The sequence below is a fragment of the Schistocerca nitens genome, chromosome 12, assembly GCF_023898315.1.
Source record: "Schistocerca nitens isolate TAMUIC-IGC-003100 chromosome 12, iqSchNite1.1, whole genome shotgun sequence".
In the NCBI taxonomy this organism is placed as follows: Eukaryota; Metazoa; Arthropoda; class Insecta; order Orthoptera; family Acrididae; genus Schistocerca; species Schistocerca nitens.
In genome coordinates, this window is record NC_064625.1 from 9,086,209 (window position 1) to 9,104,613 (window position 18,405).

Consider the following 18,405-nt stretch of genomic DNA (forward strand, 5'->3'; position numbering starts at 1 on the left):
ACGTATCTGGCAACACTCCACGATTCACCGAGACAGGCAGTGCACTTTTTTTTCTTGTCATGGAAACAATTGAAGATGTACGTCCTGCTCACGAAACTACAGCCGCTGGACCCCGACTCCCTCACCTTCACCGCCATCTGTGCGACGTTAAATGCCTACAACAAACGCCGATATCATGTACTCGCAGCCCGCGTCGAGTTCTACCAATGCCGGAAGAAACTCGAGCAGACCTATTGCCAGTGGGCCGCCGAGCTGCAAGGTCTCAGCAGCAAATGTATATTTCACACACATCTTTCCGAGGAATCGTACGCTGATGACACGGTGAGTGACCACTCGATACAGGCGGTGCCAGGCGGCGCTTTCCACCGTGACGCCCTTAAGTTAGAAGACCCGTCCCTCGAGCAGGTCATAGAACTAGCTTATAAGTTCAAAATTTCTACAGCCACCGATCGCCGACTGGAATCCCGGGCAGATGTAGCAGCGATCCGTGACGACGCCACGACAGACACCGAAGACGTCGCAGCAATCCAGGGCTCTACGCCGCGCTCCTACCGTCGAGGTGGTGGGAGACCGCCTCCACAACAAGACGCCGAGTCGCACCATCCCGGCCGGAGCCAGAAGCCACTGCAGCAACAACACAACCGGCAACGTCGTCGTGGGGATCGTCTCCGCCTGCCCTCCTGCCATTCAACACGACAGAGAAGATTGCCCAGACCGCAATGCACACACTGCGACAGGGAACGCCATTTAGCGTCCGTTTGTCACGCAAAAACCATAACCTCCAGCAACTGCCACCCCAGGCCATATCCAGACGGCTTGAACAACCCCCCAATGGACATCAACCAGGTAAACAACTCCTCGACAAATTTTTATAGAGGACACTATCAATGACAAGCCTCTGCGTCTGCAAGTGGACACAGGCGCAGCAGTATCTTCAATTAATTACACTTCAGATGCCAACATTCGTTCACCACCCCTCTCTCCAGCCCCTAAGCACCTACTGGCGTACAATAAGCAAGAGATAGCTCTCCTAGCACAATTCACGGCTCAAGTCGAGTACAAATCGGTTCAACGTCCAGTCACGTTTCTGGTTGTCAACAATTCCTCCACAGCAGACTTATTCGGACTGGACTGCTTCCGCTTATTCGGATTTTCCATTGTGGACGATGTTCACCTAGTGTCTCAGCACGTTCCTTTTCCTGAAGTTGATGCACTCTGTAATGAATTCCAGGACCTGTTTTCACCGGGCATAGGCTGCGCCAAGGACTTTGAGGCCCCGCTACTTCCGGGCACGCCAGGTACCAGTGACACTACAACAGCCACTCAAAGAAGAACTCCGATGTCTTCAAGATGAAGGGGTTCTCCAGCCCGTGCAGTTCAGCTTGTGGTCCACGCCTTCAGTCATCGTGCAGAAGTCAGGCCGCCGCCTTCGCCTCTGCGGTGACTTTAAGTCTACAATCAACCCACAGCTTCTCATTGACGACTATCCCCTTCCACGACCGGAAGATCTCTTTTGCAAATTGGCAGGGGGGCTCCTACTTTACGAAAATCGACCTAGCAGAAACATATCTCCAAATTTCTTTTAATCTTTCCTCCCGACAATACTTATGTTTGGTTTAGCCGGTGCTCCTGCAATCTTTCAAAGATACCTTGAACAACTTCTCACTGATATCCCGGGCTGTATAAATTACTTAGACGACATAGTCGTCATGGGGTCCTCCTCCGAAGAGCACGTAGCCAACCTCCGCCTCCTCTTTCCTCGCCTTCGAAAGGTCTGAAATGTAATATTTCTAAATGTTCATTTTTCCAACAATCTATCTCCTATCTGGTTCACATCATTTCCCAGAATGGCATTTCTCCATCTTTCTCTTATATCGACGCCATTAACAACCTGCCCCGTCCCTGGGACCTTCATCACTCGAAATCCTTCTTGGGCAAAATTTCGTATTGCAGGAAATTCGTTGCTTCTGCAGCTCAAGTGACAGCATCCCTGTACCACCTCTGCCGCAAAAATGTCCCACTCTGTTGGACCCCAGTCTGCGAGACCGCTTTCCATACCCTCAAACAGCAGCTCCAATCCGCTGCGTGTCTCATGCCTTATGATCCAAATCTGCCTTTGATACTTGCTACGGACACCTCTGAATATGGTGTGGGATTGCCGGATGACAGAGTGCCCCATAGCATACATCTCAAAAGCTTACTCCACAGCACAAATCAAATATTCCCAAATCGAGAAAGAAGCACTTGCCACGGTTTTTGCCTGTTCCAAATCTATCCCTTTCTCTATGGCAAGTCCTTTCACATTATTACTGACCACAAACCGCTCCTCTCTTTATTTGCACCTTCCGCGTGATTACCGACCAAAACATCCCTACGTATCCAGCGTTGGGCGTCGTTCCTATCCCAATTTTGCTACACCGTGCATTTCCGTACCACCTCCCAGCACGCCAACACGAACGCCTTGTCGCGTCTACCACGAGGTCTGGACCCTGCTTTTGACCAGTTGGACCTCCTCATTTTTCAGATTGGTGATGACGTCTAAGAGGCCCTTAAGGCATTTCCCATTACAGCTCTCAAAGTAGCTGCACAGCCACCGCAGAAGATTCCCTCCTCCGAGTCGTCCGACACCGCGTTCTGCACGGCTGGCCTTTCTCGCCGCCTCCTCAGGATCGACGCCACCTCTGGTTGTACTATTCTATCCGACACCAGCTTTCGGTGGTGGACGGAGTCCTCCTCCACTTAGATTCAGCAGAACCGAGGGTCATCGTTCCGAGATCCCTGCAGCTGACGATCCTCCACATTCTTCACCAAGGGCATTGGGGAACCGTTCGCACCAAATCCCTCGCAAGAAGCACGTTTTTTGGATCGGCCTCACGTCTGACATCACAGAGACGGTGCAGCGCTGTACCGTCTGTGCCCAGCAATTGCCCCGTCCACCCCAAAAATTCCTTCCCTGGCCTATGCCGAACGGTCCACGGGAACACATCCACCTTGACTTCGCGGGACCATTTCTGGGCCACCAATGGCTCCTAGTCACGGATGCATTTTCCCATTTCCCATACATCGTTCGGTGTTCAGCAATCACCACACACGTTACCTTATCAGCCCTTGCAAAAATATTTTGCTTGGAAGGATTACAGCCAGTCACGAGCAATGGACCACAATTATGAAGCCAGGAATTCCTCCCCTTTTACACAGACAACGGCATCCAGCATCTTCTTACCCAAATGCTCAAATATACCAAAGACCACTCCCTTGAAGATGCTCTGACGCTATTCCTCAGTTCCTATCGAGCCACTCCGACAGGGGACAAAAGCCCAGCGGAAACACCCCACGGCTGCCAACCCAGGACCCTCCTACATCTTCTCTTGCCCTCTCCAGGAATTCAGATTCCTCCTGGACAATCCCGGTTCTTCCCCGGCTCCTTAGTCTGGACCCGAGGTTTTGGCACTACAGCAGGTTGGCTGCCCGCCGTCATCCAGTGTTCCCGGGGTTGCCAACTTTTTGATGTCATCTTGGATGGCCACACAGTCCGTTGCCATCGAAATCAATTGTGTCCTCCCTACCCTGCAACACCTGCACCGCACTCTACGACACTGACCACTGCCACCTCTACAACCCATTCCGGACCACTTACACAGACACCTTCACTAAGGCCATCTAATCATTCCACGGGTGACGTTACAGGGCACCAGTCGCCGCTACCAGCACCACCAACACAGCAGTCGCAGCCGACGGACCAGCTGCCCGGCCCCTCTTCGGCACCTCCACAACAGCCGATGGCCACCGATGAAGATGAAACGATGCCACAGGTCCCACCCACGCCGCCATCACAACCAGTATGCCGGTAAGCCCGCATCGCAGGAACGTGCAGCACCATATTCTCCAAGAGGCAGACTCCACAGCCTCCTCCAGGGAGCCGCAGCCGCAGATCTCCACGACTTAGCAGCTATCGATCTTTCGCGCAGCTCCCCCCCGGAAGGGAGGTATGTTACGTCTGCCACAGACGGCCCCTGCCAGTCAGACTACACTCAAGACACCCCTGTGTACCATATAACATACACAAGCACTTGCAGGCACAACCTAGAGGAAAACAATTCTTCAAAACAAACGGAACTTGCTAGAGACTAATGCGAACCTTTTTCTGCAGAGGTCGCCTCACAGATAAAGGGAAAGTTGGAGTACTCCAACGGCTTTATAAGGCCAGCGCAGCAGCAGTACAGCCAGTTCCTCGCCGAGCTAGGACCAGCTCTGACGGACCTCACCGACACTCTTGATGAGTGGTCGTCTACAAGTTACTTGTTTTTGTGTGTATAGAGTGATTGTTTGAGAAGGGTAGTTCAGTTTCAATAAACGACATTATACTGTGTGTTCTACAATACTGAGTATTCTCCAGGATCATCCTCCATATAGTCCCAGTCTTGCTCCTTTTATCATTTGTTTGGTCCACTCAAACACGCATTAAGGGCCCGTCGATTTGCCTCGGACAAAGCAGTGAAAGAAGCGGTGCATTCCTGGCTCGCAGCTCTACCGAGAACTTTCTTTTATAAGGTCATCCGGAAGTTTGTACAACAATGGACCAAGTGTGTAGCAAGGCAAAGAGACTACGCCAAAAAATTATGTCCTTGTAAGTTTCCTATTTGATTACAATAAAATTTTATAACTACTTTGTGGATAATAATTGATTTACCATCGGAACAAGGAGAGGCCCACGGGTTATATCTATTTTTTGAAATCAACTATTTGGTGGGACAGGTTAGGCTCCAAGGTATCACACCTTGCAGCCATTCACCTGAATGGGCCTCTGTTTGCGAGTAATCAACGGGGGCAGGGGTGCGGGTTCCTAGAGCCTTAAAAATAACAACACACAGAGTAGAGTTATGTTTAAGGTATGTTCCTGTCTTATAGGGGGTTGTGAGTTTAAACCTCGTCAGGTGCTTTAATTTTTTATTTTCATGTCTTTATCAAAATGCTTTTCTTCATTATTGTTGTTCAGTTAATTAGTTTAAATGTAAATTTTTAATTTCTAATCCTTTGTCACTTTGTTTCATCATATTAACTATTAACAAAATTGTCTTATCTTGTCTTCCAACCATTCTTTCTTCATTTGGAATCTTTGTGCAAGTGATTTTATTTTTTATGTATTGACTTTGATTTATTTTTTTTTCCCATTTTGTGGTTTTATACTTTCCGCCATGTTATTGTGTTCATTATTTCTATTTCTGATGTTGCTTGAATTTAGTTTTTTTGTAATCCCTTCTTTTGTTTAAATCCTGATCTGCATTATTTTGTCCATAGCAAAACCATAATTTATGTTTCCAATGTTTGTATGACGGTTGAATGTTTTTATGATGAGCAACATCTGAAAAATGTACATCTTGTAACGAAAAATACATTTTCGACACCACTGCACAGTCAATATAAACAGACTACTTTGTCTTTTGTTTTTTAACTGATACATCAGCATTTTCAAACATTTAACTATTATGACAGATAAATAAAAATAATTAAAATCGCTCACAAAAAGATTCCAATACTCCTTTTTCCAGGACAAAATAAGAGTAAACGAAATAGTTAACACAATGATTAAAACGATGTGACAAAGGAATACAAATTTTAAAAAAATGTATTTTTAACAAATTAATGGAACAACAACAACAACAACAATAATTATTATTATTATTATTATAGTTATTATTATAATAATTATAATTATTATTATTTGAATAAAGATTTGAAAATAAAAAATTTAAGCTCCTTATGAGAGTTGAATCCACAATCTTTTGTAAGTCAAGAATGTACTTTAACCACTACACCACAATGCCGCTCCATGTACTGTTATCATTTTTAAGGTTCTAAAGAATTACGCAAAATTAATAATTTTTGTTGCGTATATTACTCACAAACAAGGGCCCACCCGAGTAAATGGCTGCAAGGAATGATACCAGGGACCTTAAGATAATTATTGTATAGATGAGAACATCAACTTAAAATTATTGACAATGTACCAATTCTCTCTTATTTATGCAGAAGGTAAGGACGAAACATCAAGAAATGCAAAACTGTAATTTTCGTCAGAGTTGACTAAGAGATATGTTAGAGTACATACAACAGTTTGACGAGTGCCAATTTCATGTGACAAAATGCCAGTTACCGCAAAGCAATCTTCTCATCTGCAGATATGTCTGGCATTATGAAACATCGGTGCACACAGCTCCATCTTGAGATGTGAATTGCAGTGTGTGCATTTGAGCTGCTCTTTTAATTTTTATGTTGTAAACTGTTAACACAAATGATTTACTTCCAAGATTATTGAATCAGATACACATTTGGCCAGTATTTAAAATTTCAACTGGTGCCATTCAGTAAAATTTTAAAAAACCAAATGGAAGTAAGGGTTTTTACTTCATTTTAAAAGAGCCTTAATTAGTAAGAAGTTTATTGTCTGACCAAGTTTCTCTATTTTGAATTAAAATTAATATTGCTTCAGGCATGCAGTGGGTATATACTGTAATCATCAATAACATGCCATTCAGTACAGTAACTATACATCACTACCAACATGCCAAGTGCTATAGATATGTCAAAATGTTACAGTACTAGAAGCTCAATTTTCAGTACTTTCTGTGGGAGTACTCCAATTTCAGAGATCAATAAATGTGACACCTAACCCACTTATTGCACCAAATGAAATATTTTGGAAAAAGGAGTATGACAATATGAATACCAAATTACTCATTTCAATCATATATTCATCATTCCAACAATTTTCACACTAAACAAAAATGTGGACACTTCAATCAAAACACTTACATATGCTTACATGATGAAAATTATCATACAAAAGTTTCATATTTACAAAAAAAGACAAGACAAATATAAGAACTCACAATATAAGTGTCAAAGAACTGGGTAACTATGGAGTCATCATTGCATAAGTCTTCACAGTTTCTCCACAACTGACATTTCACGAAACACGTGTCGTACACCATTCTGTGGAAGGTGCGAGCATTTGAAAAACTGTTAACACAAATGATTTACTTCCAAGATTATTGAATCAGATACACATTTGGCCAGTATTTAAAATTTCAACTGGTGCCATTCAGTAAAATTTTAAAAAACCAAATGGAAGTAAGGGTTTTTACTTCATTTTACAAGAGCCTTACAATGTTTCACTGTTAATTGCACTGAGACCCAAATGACACGGTCAGTAGGAATAAGTGAAATCTTTTGCAGCAATAATTATTCAGCTGCTGGTCAAATATTAAATCACTCAGGCACCGAATCAAAAATTACAATCGTACAAAATAAAAAACTGCTGCCTAGAGAAAAAACTATTCACGTCAGCTACACAACTCTCAAATACACCGTGAACAATCTGTAACGATACCTCGTAGAGTGAGGCGTATCGCGCCCACTCAGCAGGCAGCTACCATTAGCTAGTACAATGTGACTGTTCGCAGCACATCGTTCTCTGCCGGTTTTGCCAGTGACGAGAGATTTCTCAAACACTGTTCACACTATACGAACGGAGTTACGCACTGGCCGTTTTTGTACGCATTTTTGTGCACACGCACAGTCGGTATTGAGTAACGGGCATCTATTTTTAGTAAAAAAAACACCTGTGTACAAAAATTGTGATTGTTAAAAAAAATAATCTTGAAATTAAATCATTTAGTACAGAATACAGACATTTCTTACTTAAAAATTGTAAAAGAGCCGTGCACACAAAATTAAGACTGCATGATGACAAACTGAAATCTGCAGTGGATAGCCCTTGACATTTCTAAAAGTAAAGAATAAGCATCTGTGATCTCACTAGCTATTACATACCATAATATTGCACCATAACAAATCTCTCAAAGATTGTTTGCTAGGAAAAATTAACATCTTTCAAAAACTTTGGCTATTAGCTTCTATCAAGCAATTTATACTATACACTAAAAAAATTATACATATTCACAATTTGTTCTCTGGTAAAGTAGCCATATTTAAGGCATTTCTCAATATACACTTACTCTTACTGTAATACATCACACACCAATGCTCAACCCTGAAATTTCCTAACTTCCATATTACATATGTGCACAACAGAAACGTATACACATAAAATTCTTTTGATAAAACGCCCATTTGAAATAGTTTTAAACACAACCAATGGAATCATTTAGATAATAATTAAAAAGACCACCTCATCCCCTCAGCAGGCACTGTTGTCACTAAATGACACTGTAAAAATACAGTCGAGCAGTTTGTAACAAAATGCGTTTGACCGGTTACACTATTCTAACAAACGAACACCTTTCGAGCTACAGAAGAGAATCTTAAACTGGCAGCACACACGTACGAGAAATGATGCACACACTATCAGAGATATGCCAGTTTCACAGTGACAAGTAACACGTGCGGTGCACAAATACAAACTGCCAAATGGCTCTCTGTAAACATCACATTAAAAAGAAAACTGCGTTACAAAACACTCTGCAGAACAAGTGATCACACTAGCCACACAATGAGCACTCTAAAGGAAAACAGTAACCCCAGGTGCCAAAGTGAGGTGCTACAGCCCGGGCCCAAAGTAGCTTTCCACCACAACTTCCCAGCTGAAAACACTGTATCATTCAGATTGCACTCACAAGATGTCCGTCACCACAATCTAACGACACGAATATTGTTTGTCAAAGGTCACTTCTGAACGGCAGTTACCTAAATTTCTCAAAATAAATTTCGTACAATTATTGTTGTATAAGGCGGGTCGGTGAAGTGAGTTAATCAGTTACCCGTGTACCGACCTACTACGAGTACGTGATCCCAGTTTTACTCGGGAATCTGGCTGACACAGGCACTCTTAAAAGTATTGTCAGTTTTACATTCCTCCTCTCACACGTGCATCGAGGTGTTCTCTCCCGGACCGCACGTTTAACCGAAGAAATAACGGACCTCGGCGTGTACTTTGAGAGGGAGGACATTACTTCGAGCTGTCAGTTCTCCCAGTGTGGAATATAAGGCAACAAAATTGTTAAGGCATCAGATTAAATCCTTACGGCACCACACCGCAGGTAACCCCTCGACACCCGGGTGCGGACTTCGACACGACCGGTGTCCCATTCGGAGAGGCGATCGGGTACTCGGCGGTCGCTCCTTCCGGAAGTGGTGGCCGACTCAGTTCATCCACTTACGGCAGTTGGGAGCCCCGCAATTGCACGGTATCTTGTGCTGGTCGTCTTCGATGTCGAACTTGTAGTCGTACGCCAGCTGCAAAAGGGAATTGCATTTAGAAAACTGGTGAATCGTCTGTTAAAACTGGTAATGAAAAATTGTAAAGACTAGACACAGAGACAGGTTAATGCTTTACAATATTACACAAAAAAGGGTGTTTTGAAACTTGTCGCAGTATCGAATGTGTTATATACTGCGAATCACTCTGGTGTATCTGCTACAGTATTAAAATACTACTTATGTCGTTTCTTGCAAAAAAGAGAATAGCTTTACTAAATAAAAATTTTGAAGTACCGTTACCCATATTTCTGCTCGAAATAAAACCATTAGGTGATTAAATTACACTCAGAAGATTACGTGCCAACTTTTCTTACCGCACGATCACCCCTATTACTTCTACGTGAAAGCATTTGTACGAGTCGATGAAATGTCGGTAAGTTATATTTGGAATTCAAAATGATAACAATGTCACTTCACACACACTATACGACATAAAATTTTCCTGTGTCACAGCACTATAGACAGACGAGACATTTCCTCGGTCTTTCTCAACTCTGGCCCTCCCGAGAGAAGAGAACCGAAGCTTTTCTGCCAGTTTATTTTGTAACCAGTTCAAAACCCGACATACCTCTTCACCACGTGATATGCGTCGCTTGGCAAAAATGATGATGCGGAGGTCCCTCTCCACCTCTACAGTCTCCGCCACGCAGTTGGGGTTACACGAGTGGTTAATGTAGCGAGCGAGGCCGCCCGACAGGGTAGCGTCCACCACACGGTCTTCGTCCAGGCGGAACATGTATATACCTCGATTCTGCACACAAGAGTGGCCAAAATTACTGTGTCTATTCTACTGCTCTGCAAATAAAAGTAAGTGGTGCAGTTTTATCTGACTTATCCTCAGACGGTACTTACCTTCGCTTCGTACAGTTTTTCACGAACTTCGGACAATTCGGTGCGGATTACTTCCCCGATATACTCTATGACCATCGTGTGTCTCTCCAGGTCTCGTGCTGCGTAAAGACCTAACCCTTGTATTTTGGACCTGAAAATTGACAGGTGACACATTTAATGCTTACAAAACAGTCGTAAAAGTTTAGAAGTTTGCATAATGACACTGGTCCTTACCACAGGAGATAAAATTTGCAGTTAATGAACAGAGAATGAGTCACAAAAAGATGAATGGCTAGTCAGTACTTGCTTCTAGGAGGTAAAATTCCAATACTGCTGATAGATCCATTTAAAAGTGAAACTACTAATTCTAGGTTTCAGAATTGTTAGTTCTTTCCTTAAGATTTTACAGTGCATCATCTTTCAGTTGCTCAATCCACTGCCTATGCCCAAATTAGTACAAGCTGGTATAAGTCGAAAGGCTTCGACTGGTAGTAATTTGTTTTCTGCTGCAGCTGATAGTACGTAGCTGACAGTACGTGTCTACTGTGTGAGGCAGCCACTGTCATCTTCCGTGTTAGTTGTCACACTTCACTGTATTTCATACCACTTCTTTTCCTTGCAATAACTGTATGTAATTGCTGCAGTTAAGATCTTTAGTAAACCGTCATTTTACAAAAAGTACTCGAGTTTTCTTTCTTTAACTCCTGCTTGAAGCGTGAAGTTTATGCCACAGGGGCTCCCCTCACACAGCTTCTCATCCTTTGGCAGTCCGGCCTCACTTTCTTTGCTCCCCACTCACAAAACCGGCTGACTCCAATTAACACACTGTATGCCGTGATTACATCCGAATGGGTGTCAGGACTCGAGGATGTGCCCGAAGACACAATCTCGTCTTCGAGTTCAGGGAGAATCGAATGTCCCGCCTGCCGTTGCAGCATCGGGCACTCGACTACCGGTTACTGCCTGCCCACGAGGTACATCCGTCTATATCCTCGGACAGTAATTCCTGTATAAAACACTGTGAAGTGAATACTTGCAGCTTGGAAATCTGATTTCTCGAACAACTTGTGAAACCACCCTGTCTTCATTCCTTTTTTATTGTTTATGTCCTCTGCATCTGTTAAGTCATTGTTTCCCCCCCCCCCCCCCCCCCCGTCTTCTTTTCAGTTTTTAATTCCACTATTCATTTCGCGCCTCACTGATCTTCCTTTATCTATCCTTATCCCACTTACTATCTGGCTGCCTTCATCTTCCCCTCTCATCCTGGCCTCAAGTGACGTGCCCCTCATTTCCCAAATCCCCATTCTATTCCTAACTAATAGTTCTGAGAGATGTGCATAGTTTTTTCACTTTTAAATTTGCCATACGAAGTACTGAAATTTTGCCTCCTGAAAGTAATTACTGACTAGACAATCTATGTCTTCCTGATTTTATAGATTTCTTGAGCAAATTTTCACTGTTTTAAAGGAGAAAGAGTCACCAAATCTCGTTCCAAGAGAGAGAAACAAATTTTCCAAGATCGTGGCCAATCCTCGATAACCCACGTGACCGTTCCGTTTTAACTACCTCTTTGAAATGCTCACTCTAAAGTGATTAAAATTACAGTTAATTCCCAAATTCAAAATGCATATATAAAAATATGTGTAATATGACTCCATCTTATTTTCACAGTATTTTTATCTCATCTCTAGCTTTCAAGTAACTCGTGTCTGTTCCTTCTGAAGTGAAGGGCAATCTGTTCAGCTGGAAACAAACACTGAGATGAGAAAGGAAGGCAGGGATTCTTCTGATTAGGAGGTAAAGAATGAGTACAAAATATCTATCATAAAATGGCTTGAGAACAAACCAAATTTTTTTGCTTCACCACTTACGGTGTTGAACCCGAACTACAGGTTCAGCATTGGTTGAAGAAGAATGCAAAACATAAAATTTCCTGGACGATTACAAATGCGGTCGGACCGACTCGAACTCGTGACCTTTGCCTTTCACGGCCAAGTGCACTAACGCCCGAGCACGGCTCACAGCCCTAATTCTGCCAATAGAGCACTTGCTCACAAAAGGCAAAGGTCCCGAGTTCGAGTCTCGGTCCTGGCACACAGTTTTTATCTGCCAGTAAGCCTCGTATCAGCATGCAGTCCGCTGGAGAGTGAAAATTCCATTGTTGTTGTTGTTGTGGTCTTCAGTCCTGAGACTGGTTTGATGCAGCTCTCCATGCTACTATATCCTGTGCAAGCTTCTTCATCTCCCAGTACCTACTGCAACCTACATCCTTCTGAATCTGCTTGGTGTATTCATCTCTTGGTCTCCCCCTACGATTTTTACCCTCCACGCTGCCCTCCAATACTAAATTGGTGATCCCTTGATGCCTCAGAACATGTCCTACCAACCGATCCCTTCTTCTGGTCAAGTTGTGCCACAAACTTCTCTTCTCCCCAATCCTATTCAGTACCTCCTCATTAGTTATGTGATCTACCCATCTAATCTTCAGCATTCTTCTGTAGCACCACATTTCGAAAAGCTTCTATTCTCTTCTTGTCCAAACTATTTACCGTCCATGTTTCACTTCCATACATGGCTACACTCCATACAAATACCTTCAGAAATGACTTCCTGACACTCAAATCTACATTCGATGTTAACAAATTTCTCTTCTTCAGAAACGACTTCCTTGCCATTGCCAGTCTACATTTTATATCCTCTCTACTTCTACCATCATCAGTTATTTTGCTCCCCAAATAGCAAAACTCCTTTACTACTTTAAGTGTCTCATTTCCTAATCTAATACCCTCAACATCACCCGACTTAATTCGACTACATTCCATTATCTTCGTTTTGCTTTTGTTGATGTTCATCTTATATACTCCCCTCAAGACACCATCCATTCCGTTCAACTGCTCTTCCAAGTCCTTTGCTGTCTCTGACAGAATTACAATGTCATCGGCGAACCTCAAGGTTTTTATTTCTTCTCCATGGATTTTAATACCTATTCCGAATTTTTCTTTTGATTCCTTTACTGCTTGCTCAATATACAGATTGAATAACATCGGGGAGAGGCTACAACCCTGTCTTACTCCCTTCCCAACCACTGCTTCTGTTTCATGTCCCTCGACTCTTATAACTGCCATCTGCTTTCTGTACAAATTGTAAATAGCCTTTTGCTCCCTGTATTTTACCCCTGCCACCTTTAGAATTTGAAAGAGAGTATTCCAGTCAACATTGTCAAAAGCTTTCTCTAAGTCTACAAATGCTAGAAACGTGGGTTTGCCTTTCCTTAATCTTTCTTCTAAGATAAGTCGTAAGGTCAGTATTGCCTCACGTGTTCCAACATTTCTACGGAATCCAAACTGATCTTCCCCGAGGTCCGCTTCTACCAGTTTTTCCATTCGTCTGTAAAGAATTCGCGTTAGTATTTTGCAGCTGTGACTTATTAAACTGATAGTTCGGTAATTTTCACATCTGTCAACACCTGCTTTCTTTGGGATTGGAATTATTATATTCTTCTTGAAGTCTGAGGGTATTTCGCCTGTCTCATACATCTTGCTCACCAGATGGTAGAGTTTTGTCAGGACTGGCTCTCCCAAGGCCATCAGTAGTTCCAATGGAATGTTGTCTACTCCGGGGGCCTTGTTTCGACTCAGGTCTTTCAGTGCTCTGTCAAACTCTTCACGCAGTATCGTATCTCCCATTTCATCTTCATCTACATCCTCTTCCATATCCATAATATTGTCCTCAAGTACATCGCCCTTGTATAGACCCTCTGTATACTCCTTCCACCTTTCTGCTTTCCCTTTTTTGCTTAGAACTGGGTTTCCATCCGAGCTCTTGATGTTCATACAAGTGGTCCTCTTATCTCCAAAGGTCTCTCTAATTTTCCTGTAGGCAGTATCTATCTTACCCCTAGTGAGATAAGCCTCTACATCCTTACATTTGTCCTCTAGGCATCCCTGCTTAGCCATTTTGCACTTCCTGTTGATCTCATTTTTGAGACGTTTGTATTCCTTTTTGCCTGCTTCATTTACTGCATTTTTATATTTTCTCCTTTCATCAATTAAATTCAATATTTCTTCTGTTACCCAAGGATTTCTACTAGCCCTCGTCTTTTTACCTACTTGATCCTCTGCTGCCTTCACTACTTCATCCCTCAAAGCTACCCATTCTTCTTCTACTGTATTTCTTTCCCCCATTCCTGTCAATTGTTCCCTTATGCTCTCCCTGAAACTCTGTACAACCTCTGGTTCTTTCAGTTTATCCAGGTCCCATCTCCTTAAATTCCCACCTTTTTGCAATTTCTTCAGTTTTAATCTACAGGTCATAACAAATAGATTGTGGTCAGAGTTCACATCTGCCCCTGGAAATGTCTTACAATTTAAAACCTGGTTCCTAAATCTCTGTCTTACCATTATATAATCTATCTGAAACCTTTTAGTATCTCCAGGGTTCTTCCATGTATACAACCTTCTATCATGATTCTTAAACCAAGTGTTAGCTATGATTAAGTTGTGCTCTGTGCAAAATTCTACCAGGCGGCTTCCTCTTTCATTTCTTAGCCCCAATCCATATTCACCTACTACGTTTCCTTCTCTCCCTTTTCCTACACTCGAATTCCAGTCACCCATGACTATTAAGTTTTTGTCTCCCTTCACTATCTGAATAATTTCTTTTATTTCATCATACATTTCTTCAATTTCTTCGTCATCTGCAGAGCTAGTTGGCATATAAACTTGTACTACTGAAGTAGGTGTGGGCTTCGTATCTATCTTGGCCACAATAATGCGTTCACTAAGCTGTTTGTAGTAGCTTACCCGCGTTCCTATTTTCCTATTCATTATTAAACCTACTCGTGCATTACCCCTATTTGACTTTGTGTTTATAACCCTGTAGTCACCTGACCAGAAGTCTTGTTCCTCCTGCCACCGAACTTCACTAATTCCCACTATATCTAACTTTAACCTATCCATTTCCCTTTTCAAATTTTCTAACCTACCTGCCCGATTAAGGGACCTGACATTCCACGCTCCGATCCGTAGAACGCCAGTTTTCTTTCTCCTGATAACGACATCCTCTTGAGTAGTCCCCGCACGGAGATCCGAATGGGGGACTATTTTACCTCCGGAATATTTTACCCAAGAGGACGCCATCATCATTTAATCATACAGTAAAGCTGCATGCCCTCGGGAAAAATTAGGCCGTAGTTTCCCCTTGCTTTCAGCCGTTCGCAGTACCAGCACAGCAAGGCCGTTTTGGTTATTGTTACAAGGCCAGATCAGTCAATCATCCAGACTGTTGCCCTTGCAACTACTGAAAAGGCTGCTGCCCCTCTTCAGGAACCGCACGTTTGTCTGGCCTCTCAACAGATACCCCTCCGTTGTGGTTGTACCTACGGTACGGCTAACTGTATCGCTGAGGCACGCAAGCCTCCCCACCAACGGCAAGGTCCGTGGTTCATGGATGCATTCTGGATGGAAAATGTGTGAGCATATATAGGCCAAACACTATTAACCAGTAAAATGCTTTTATGTGTGGAGTAGATATATTTGACAGGGTTGAAGTGAAGTATGCAATGAGAGGGAGGGGAAAAAAAAAAAAAAAGGACAGCAAGAATAATATATCATTTGTGGACTTTGCCATAGCTGCTGCACGGCTAGAATACAGACAGGATGCTACCCAAAGTAAACGGGCAAGAAGGGATATAATTACTCATTTAAACTCAATATTGCTCAAAATATGATCTACTACAAGAGGCCCACCAAACAAAATGAGAACAGCTCAGAAGAGGACGACGGACAGCGAGAGGCCGAATGTCCGAGAGTACTGCAGGCACTGCCACCAGTTCAATTTAGGTCATCAAACACTTTACACTTGCTAGAGATGAGAAATTCTCACCAGGAGTCAGATCCAAATGTATGTTCACCTTCATTCATTGTACAGAATGCAAGGTATTTTTATGCAGCACAAGTGAATGCAACTGTTTCTTGAAGTTTCACAATATGTAATCAAAAAACTACATTAGCTCAAGTTGAAGCTTAAATTTGCAAAGTAAGAACATAATGTGTTTTTACTTTCAAGTATAATATATTAATAGCTGAGACCCCAAGGTATTAAAAAAAGTGCTAATTTATGCATGCAGAAGAACAGAAACAGACTTTCATTAAAATAGGAAATAATATGTGCCTTCAGGCTGCAGGAGGTGTGTCTACAGTTCAGTAGGCGGCACATTCTGTTCCGTCAGCTCTGTCGATATTTCACCTGTTGCAAAATTCTGACAATACGAGAGCTTTCTTCTAAATTATACAATATTATAAAGTTAAGAATCCTGCAATGTGCATTGTAAAGATAGTGCAGTAATTACAGAGTACAAGAATTTTAAAGGACAAGGTAGTAAGCGAAGTGTGGCAGATGCTCCAGTTTTGGTCGTTATACCGAAACAGCTGCAATAATTGTGTGTGACAATAGACAAGTAACATTATTCTAGACATCCGAGCTGCATAATTTTTCAGTCAACTGGTACACATTTATACGCAGGACAGATCTGTTTCCATATTTTGTACACAGGCTGTGATAACATTTCAACTCTCAACTCATTTCCAGTTAGCCATCACAAGTACTACTCTCTCTTTTCCCCTGGTGTGCACAACAGTAGAGTGGCCGAGCCTACACCGTCGTGACGGTGAGCCGACCCGTGCAGCAGGTACTGAACTTCGTAAGTGTCGTCACAGGAATACCGGGTCTAAGCTCGTGTACACAAATGACTAAATAATTTTTGAATTGTCTTCCAAGGAGTTGAAATTGAAAGTCTGTCTGTGATGGGAGAGGAGAGGGGATCGGGGTGGGGGATAGGAGCAGTTTTCGGAATGGTTAGGTTTCTTTCTGAGGAAGGAATGAGAGACGGGTTGGAAAGGCGGTGCAGATCACTCGGACCCACCTGTCGTGTGGACGCTGTCATAATTTGAAGTGAGATAGAATTTTCGAGCACACTGCTGCCTTTGCCAGCTGGGCGATGTAAGTATTTCTAATATGAAGTCGGGGCAGGACCGGCAATCTCGATAACAAATTCTTTATTCAAATTCCGTCACAGCGGCATTTTATTAAGTCGGTTTCAAACTAAAGAGTTCATTTTCGAGCCGGGCGTATTACGGCTGCACTAATAGTCCACAGTAACGTAGCGGTCTGGAATGAAAATGTTAAAGTGCCGATTTGATAGTGTAGTATTGAGACCGGGAGCAAATTTACTAGTTACAATTTGTGGAGAGACTGACAGACAGTACAATAGTAGACGACTCCGGGACGTAGGTGTTTTCTTAATTTTGTGTGGACAATGACAGATACGTGTCACGATCGACCGGTCTTTTCCGTTCCGCGTTACGAGGCTTTCTCAGATCTGACACTGATCCGGAGATGGCTGCAGTCTGCTGCTAAAACTGGTAATTGTACAAGTGAAGTGACAATTGTCATCCCAGAAAGATTAAAATGAAGCTTACACACTATGTAATAATTCTGACAGACAGTTCACTTTCTCCTCTTCACAGACTGCAGAAGATCACAATTCAATCAAATTTTTGTAAAGACACAGTGAAACCCGTCGACCCAGTCGCTACTGCAGCTCTCTAGTTACCTGGCCAGGTACACATTGTTCCTCCACTCCTGCTTCATCTTCTTGTACTGGGAACTCTTGGAGTGGACAAACTGCTTCGAGTAGGGGCACGCCGCCTCCCCCTGGATGCCACCGTACGTGAGGGCGGGGACGAAGGGCGCGTTGCGGTTGAGCGTCGACGTCCGCTGCGTGTGCTGCCGCTTCCACGGCAGCTGGCCACGCGCCCTGGGCTCGGTTCGTGCGCAGCCCGACGGGTTGACGGCCAGAGGCAATTCCAGCAGCGGGTTGCGCCCGTACTTGAAGCGGTAGTCCGTCAGTGTCTCCACACCTGCCACACGCATCACGGGAGTAGGATAAAATTGCGGTAGTTACACGAAGATGAGGAAAGAGTTAAACTGTGGACAGCTTCACTAATGGGGACACTACTGTTGCAAAAATCTGACAGAGACTAACGAACTTTGTAGCGATTATTAAACTTTGTGTAACTTCAAACAGTAAAAGAATACCTATCTTTAATATTTTACACATAATGACAGAATGTCACAGCATCTCAGGAGAATTAAAGTAAACAATGACTGACAACAATACGGTATTCCTTTCAGTATGGGCACTTTATCTTTGCGTTTCTAATTACAATAAAAACTAAAATATAATGAAACTGTCTTTTAAAGAATGTATCGCAGTAGCTCAATCCCATCTAATCT

At 43.0% G+C, this 18,405-nt stretch overlaps 1 protein-coding gene across 1 annotated transcript in view; it reads right to left on the reverse strand.

Annotated features, from left to right (window-relative positions):
* Positions 1–6,731: 6,731 nt before the first annotated feature.
* The window catches only part of LOC126215310 (histone-lysine N-methyltransferase 2D-like), a 459,193-nt gene continuing 447,519 nt past the window's right edge, over positions 6,732–18,405 (reverse strand). Inside the window, exons 74-77 of the mRNA XM_049941991.1 lie at positions 17,723–18,029; positions 10,132–10,261; positions 9,848–10,030; positions 6,732–9,255 (exon numbers count right to left, since the gene is read on the reverse strand). Of these exons, the coding sequence (XP_049797948.1) occupies positions 9,163–9,255; positions 9,848–10,030; positions 10,132–10,261; positions 17,723–18,029 (713 nt within the window). The 3' untranslated portion in view covers positions 6,732–9,162. The remainder of the gene's footprint in view (positions 9,256–9,847; positions 10,031–10,131; positions 10,262–17,722; positions 18,030–18,405) is intronic.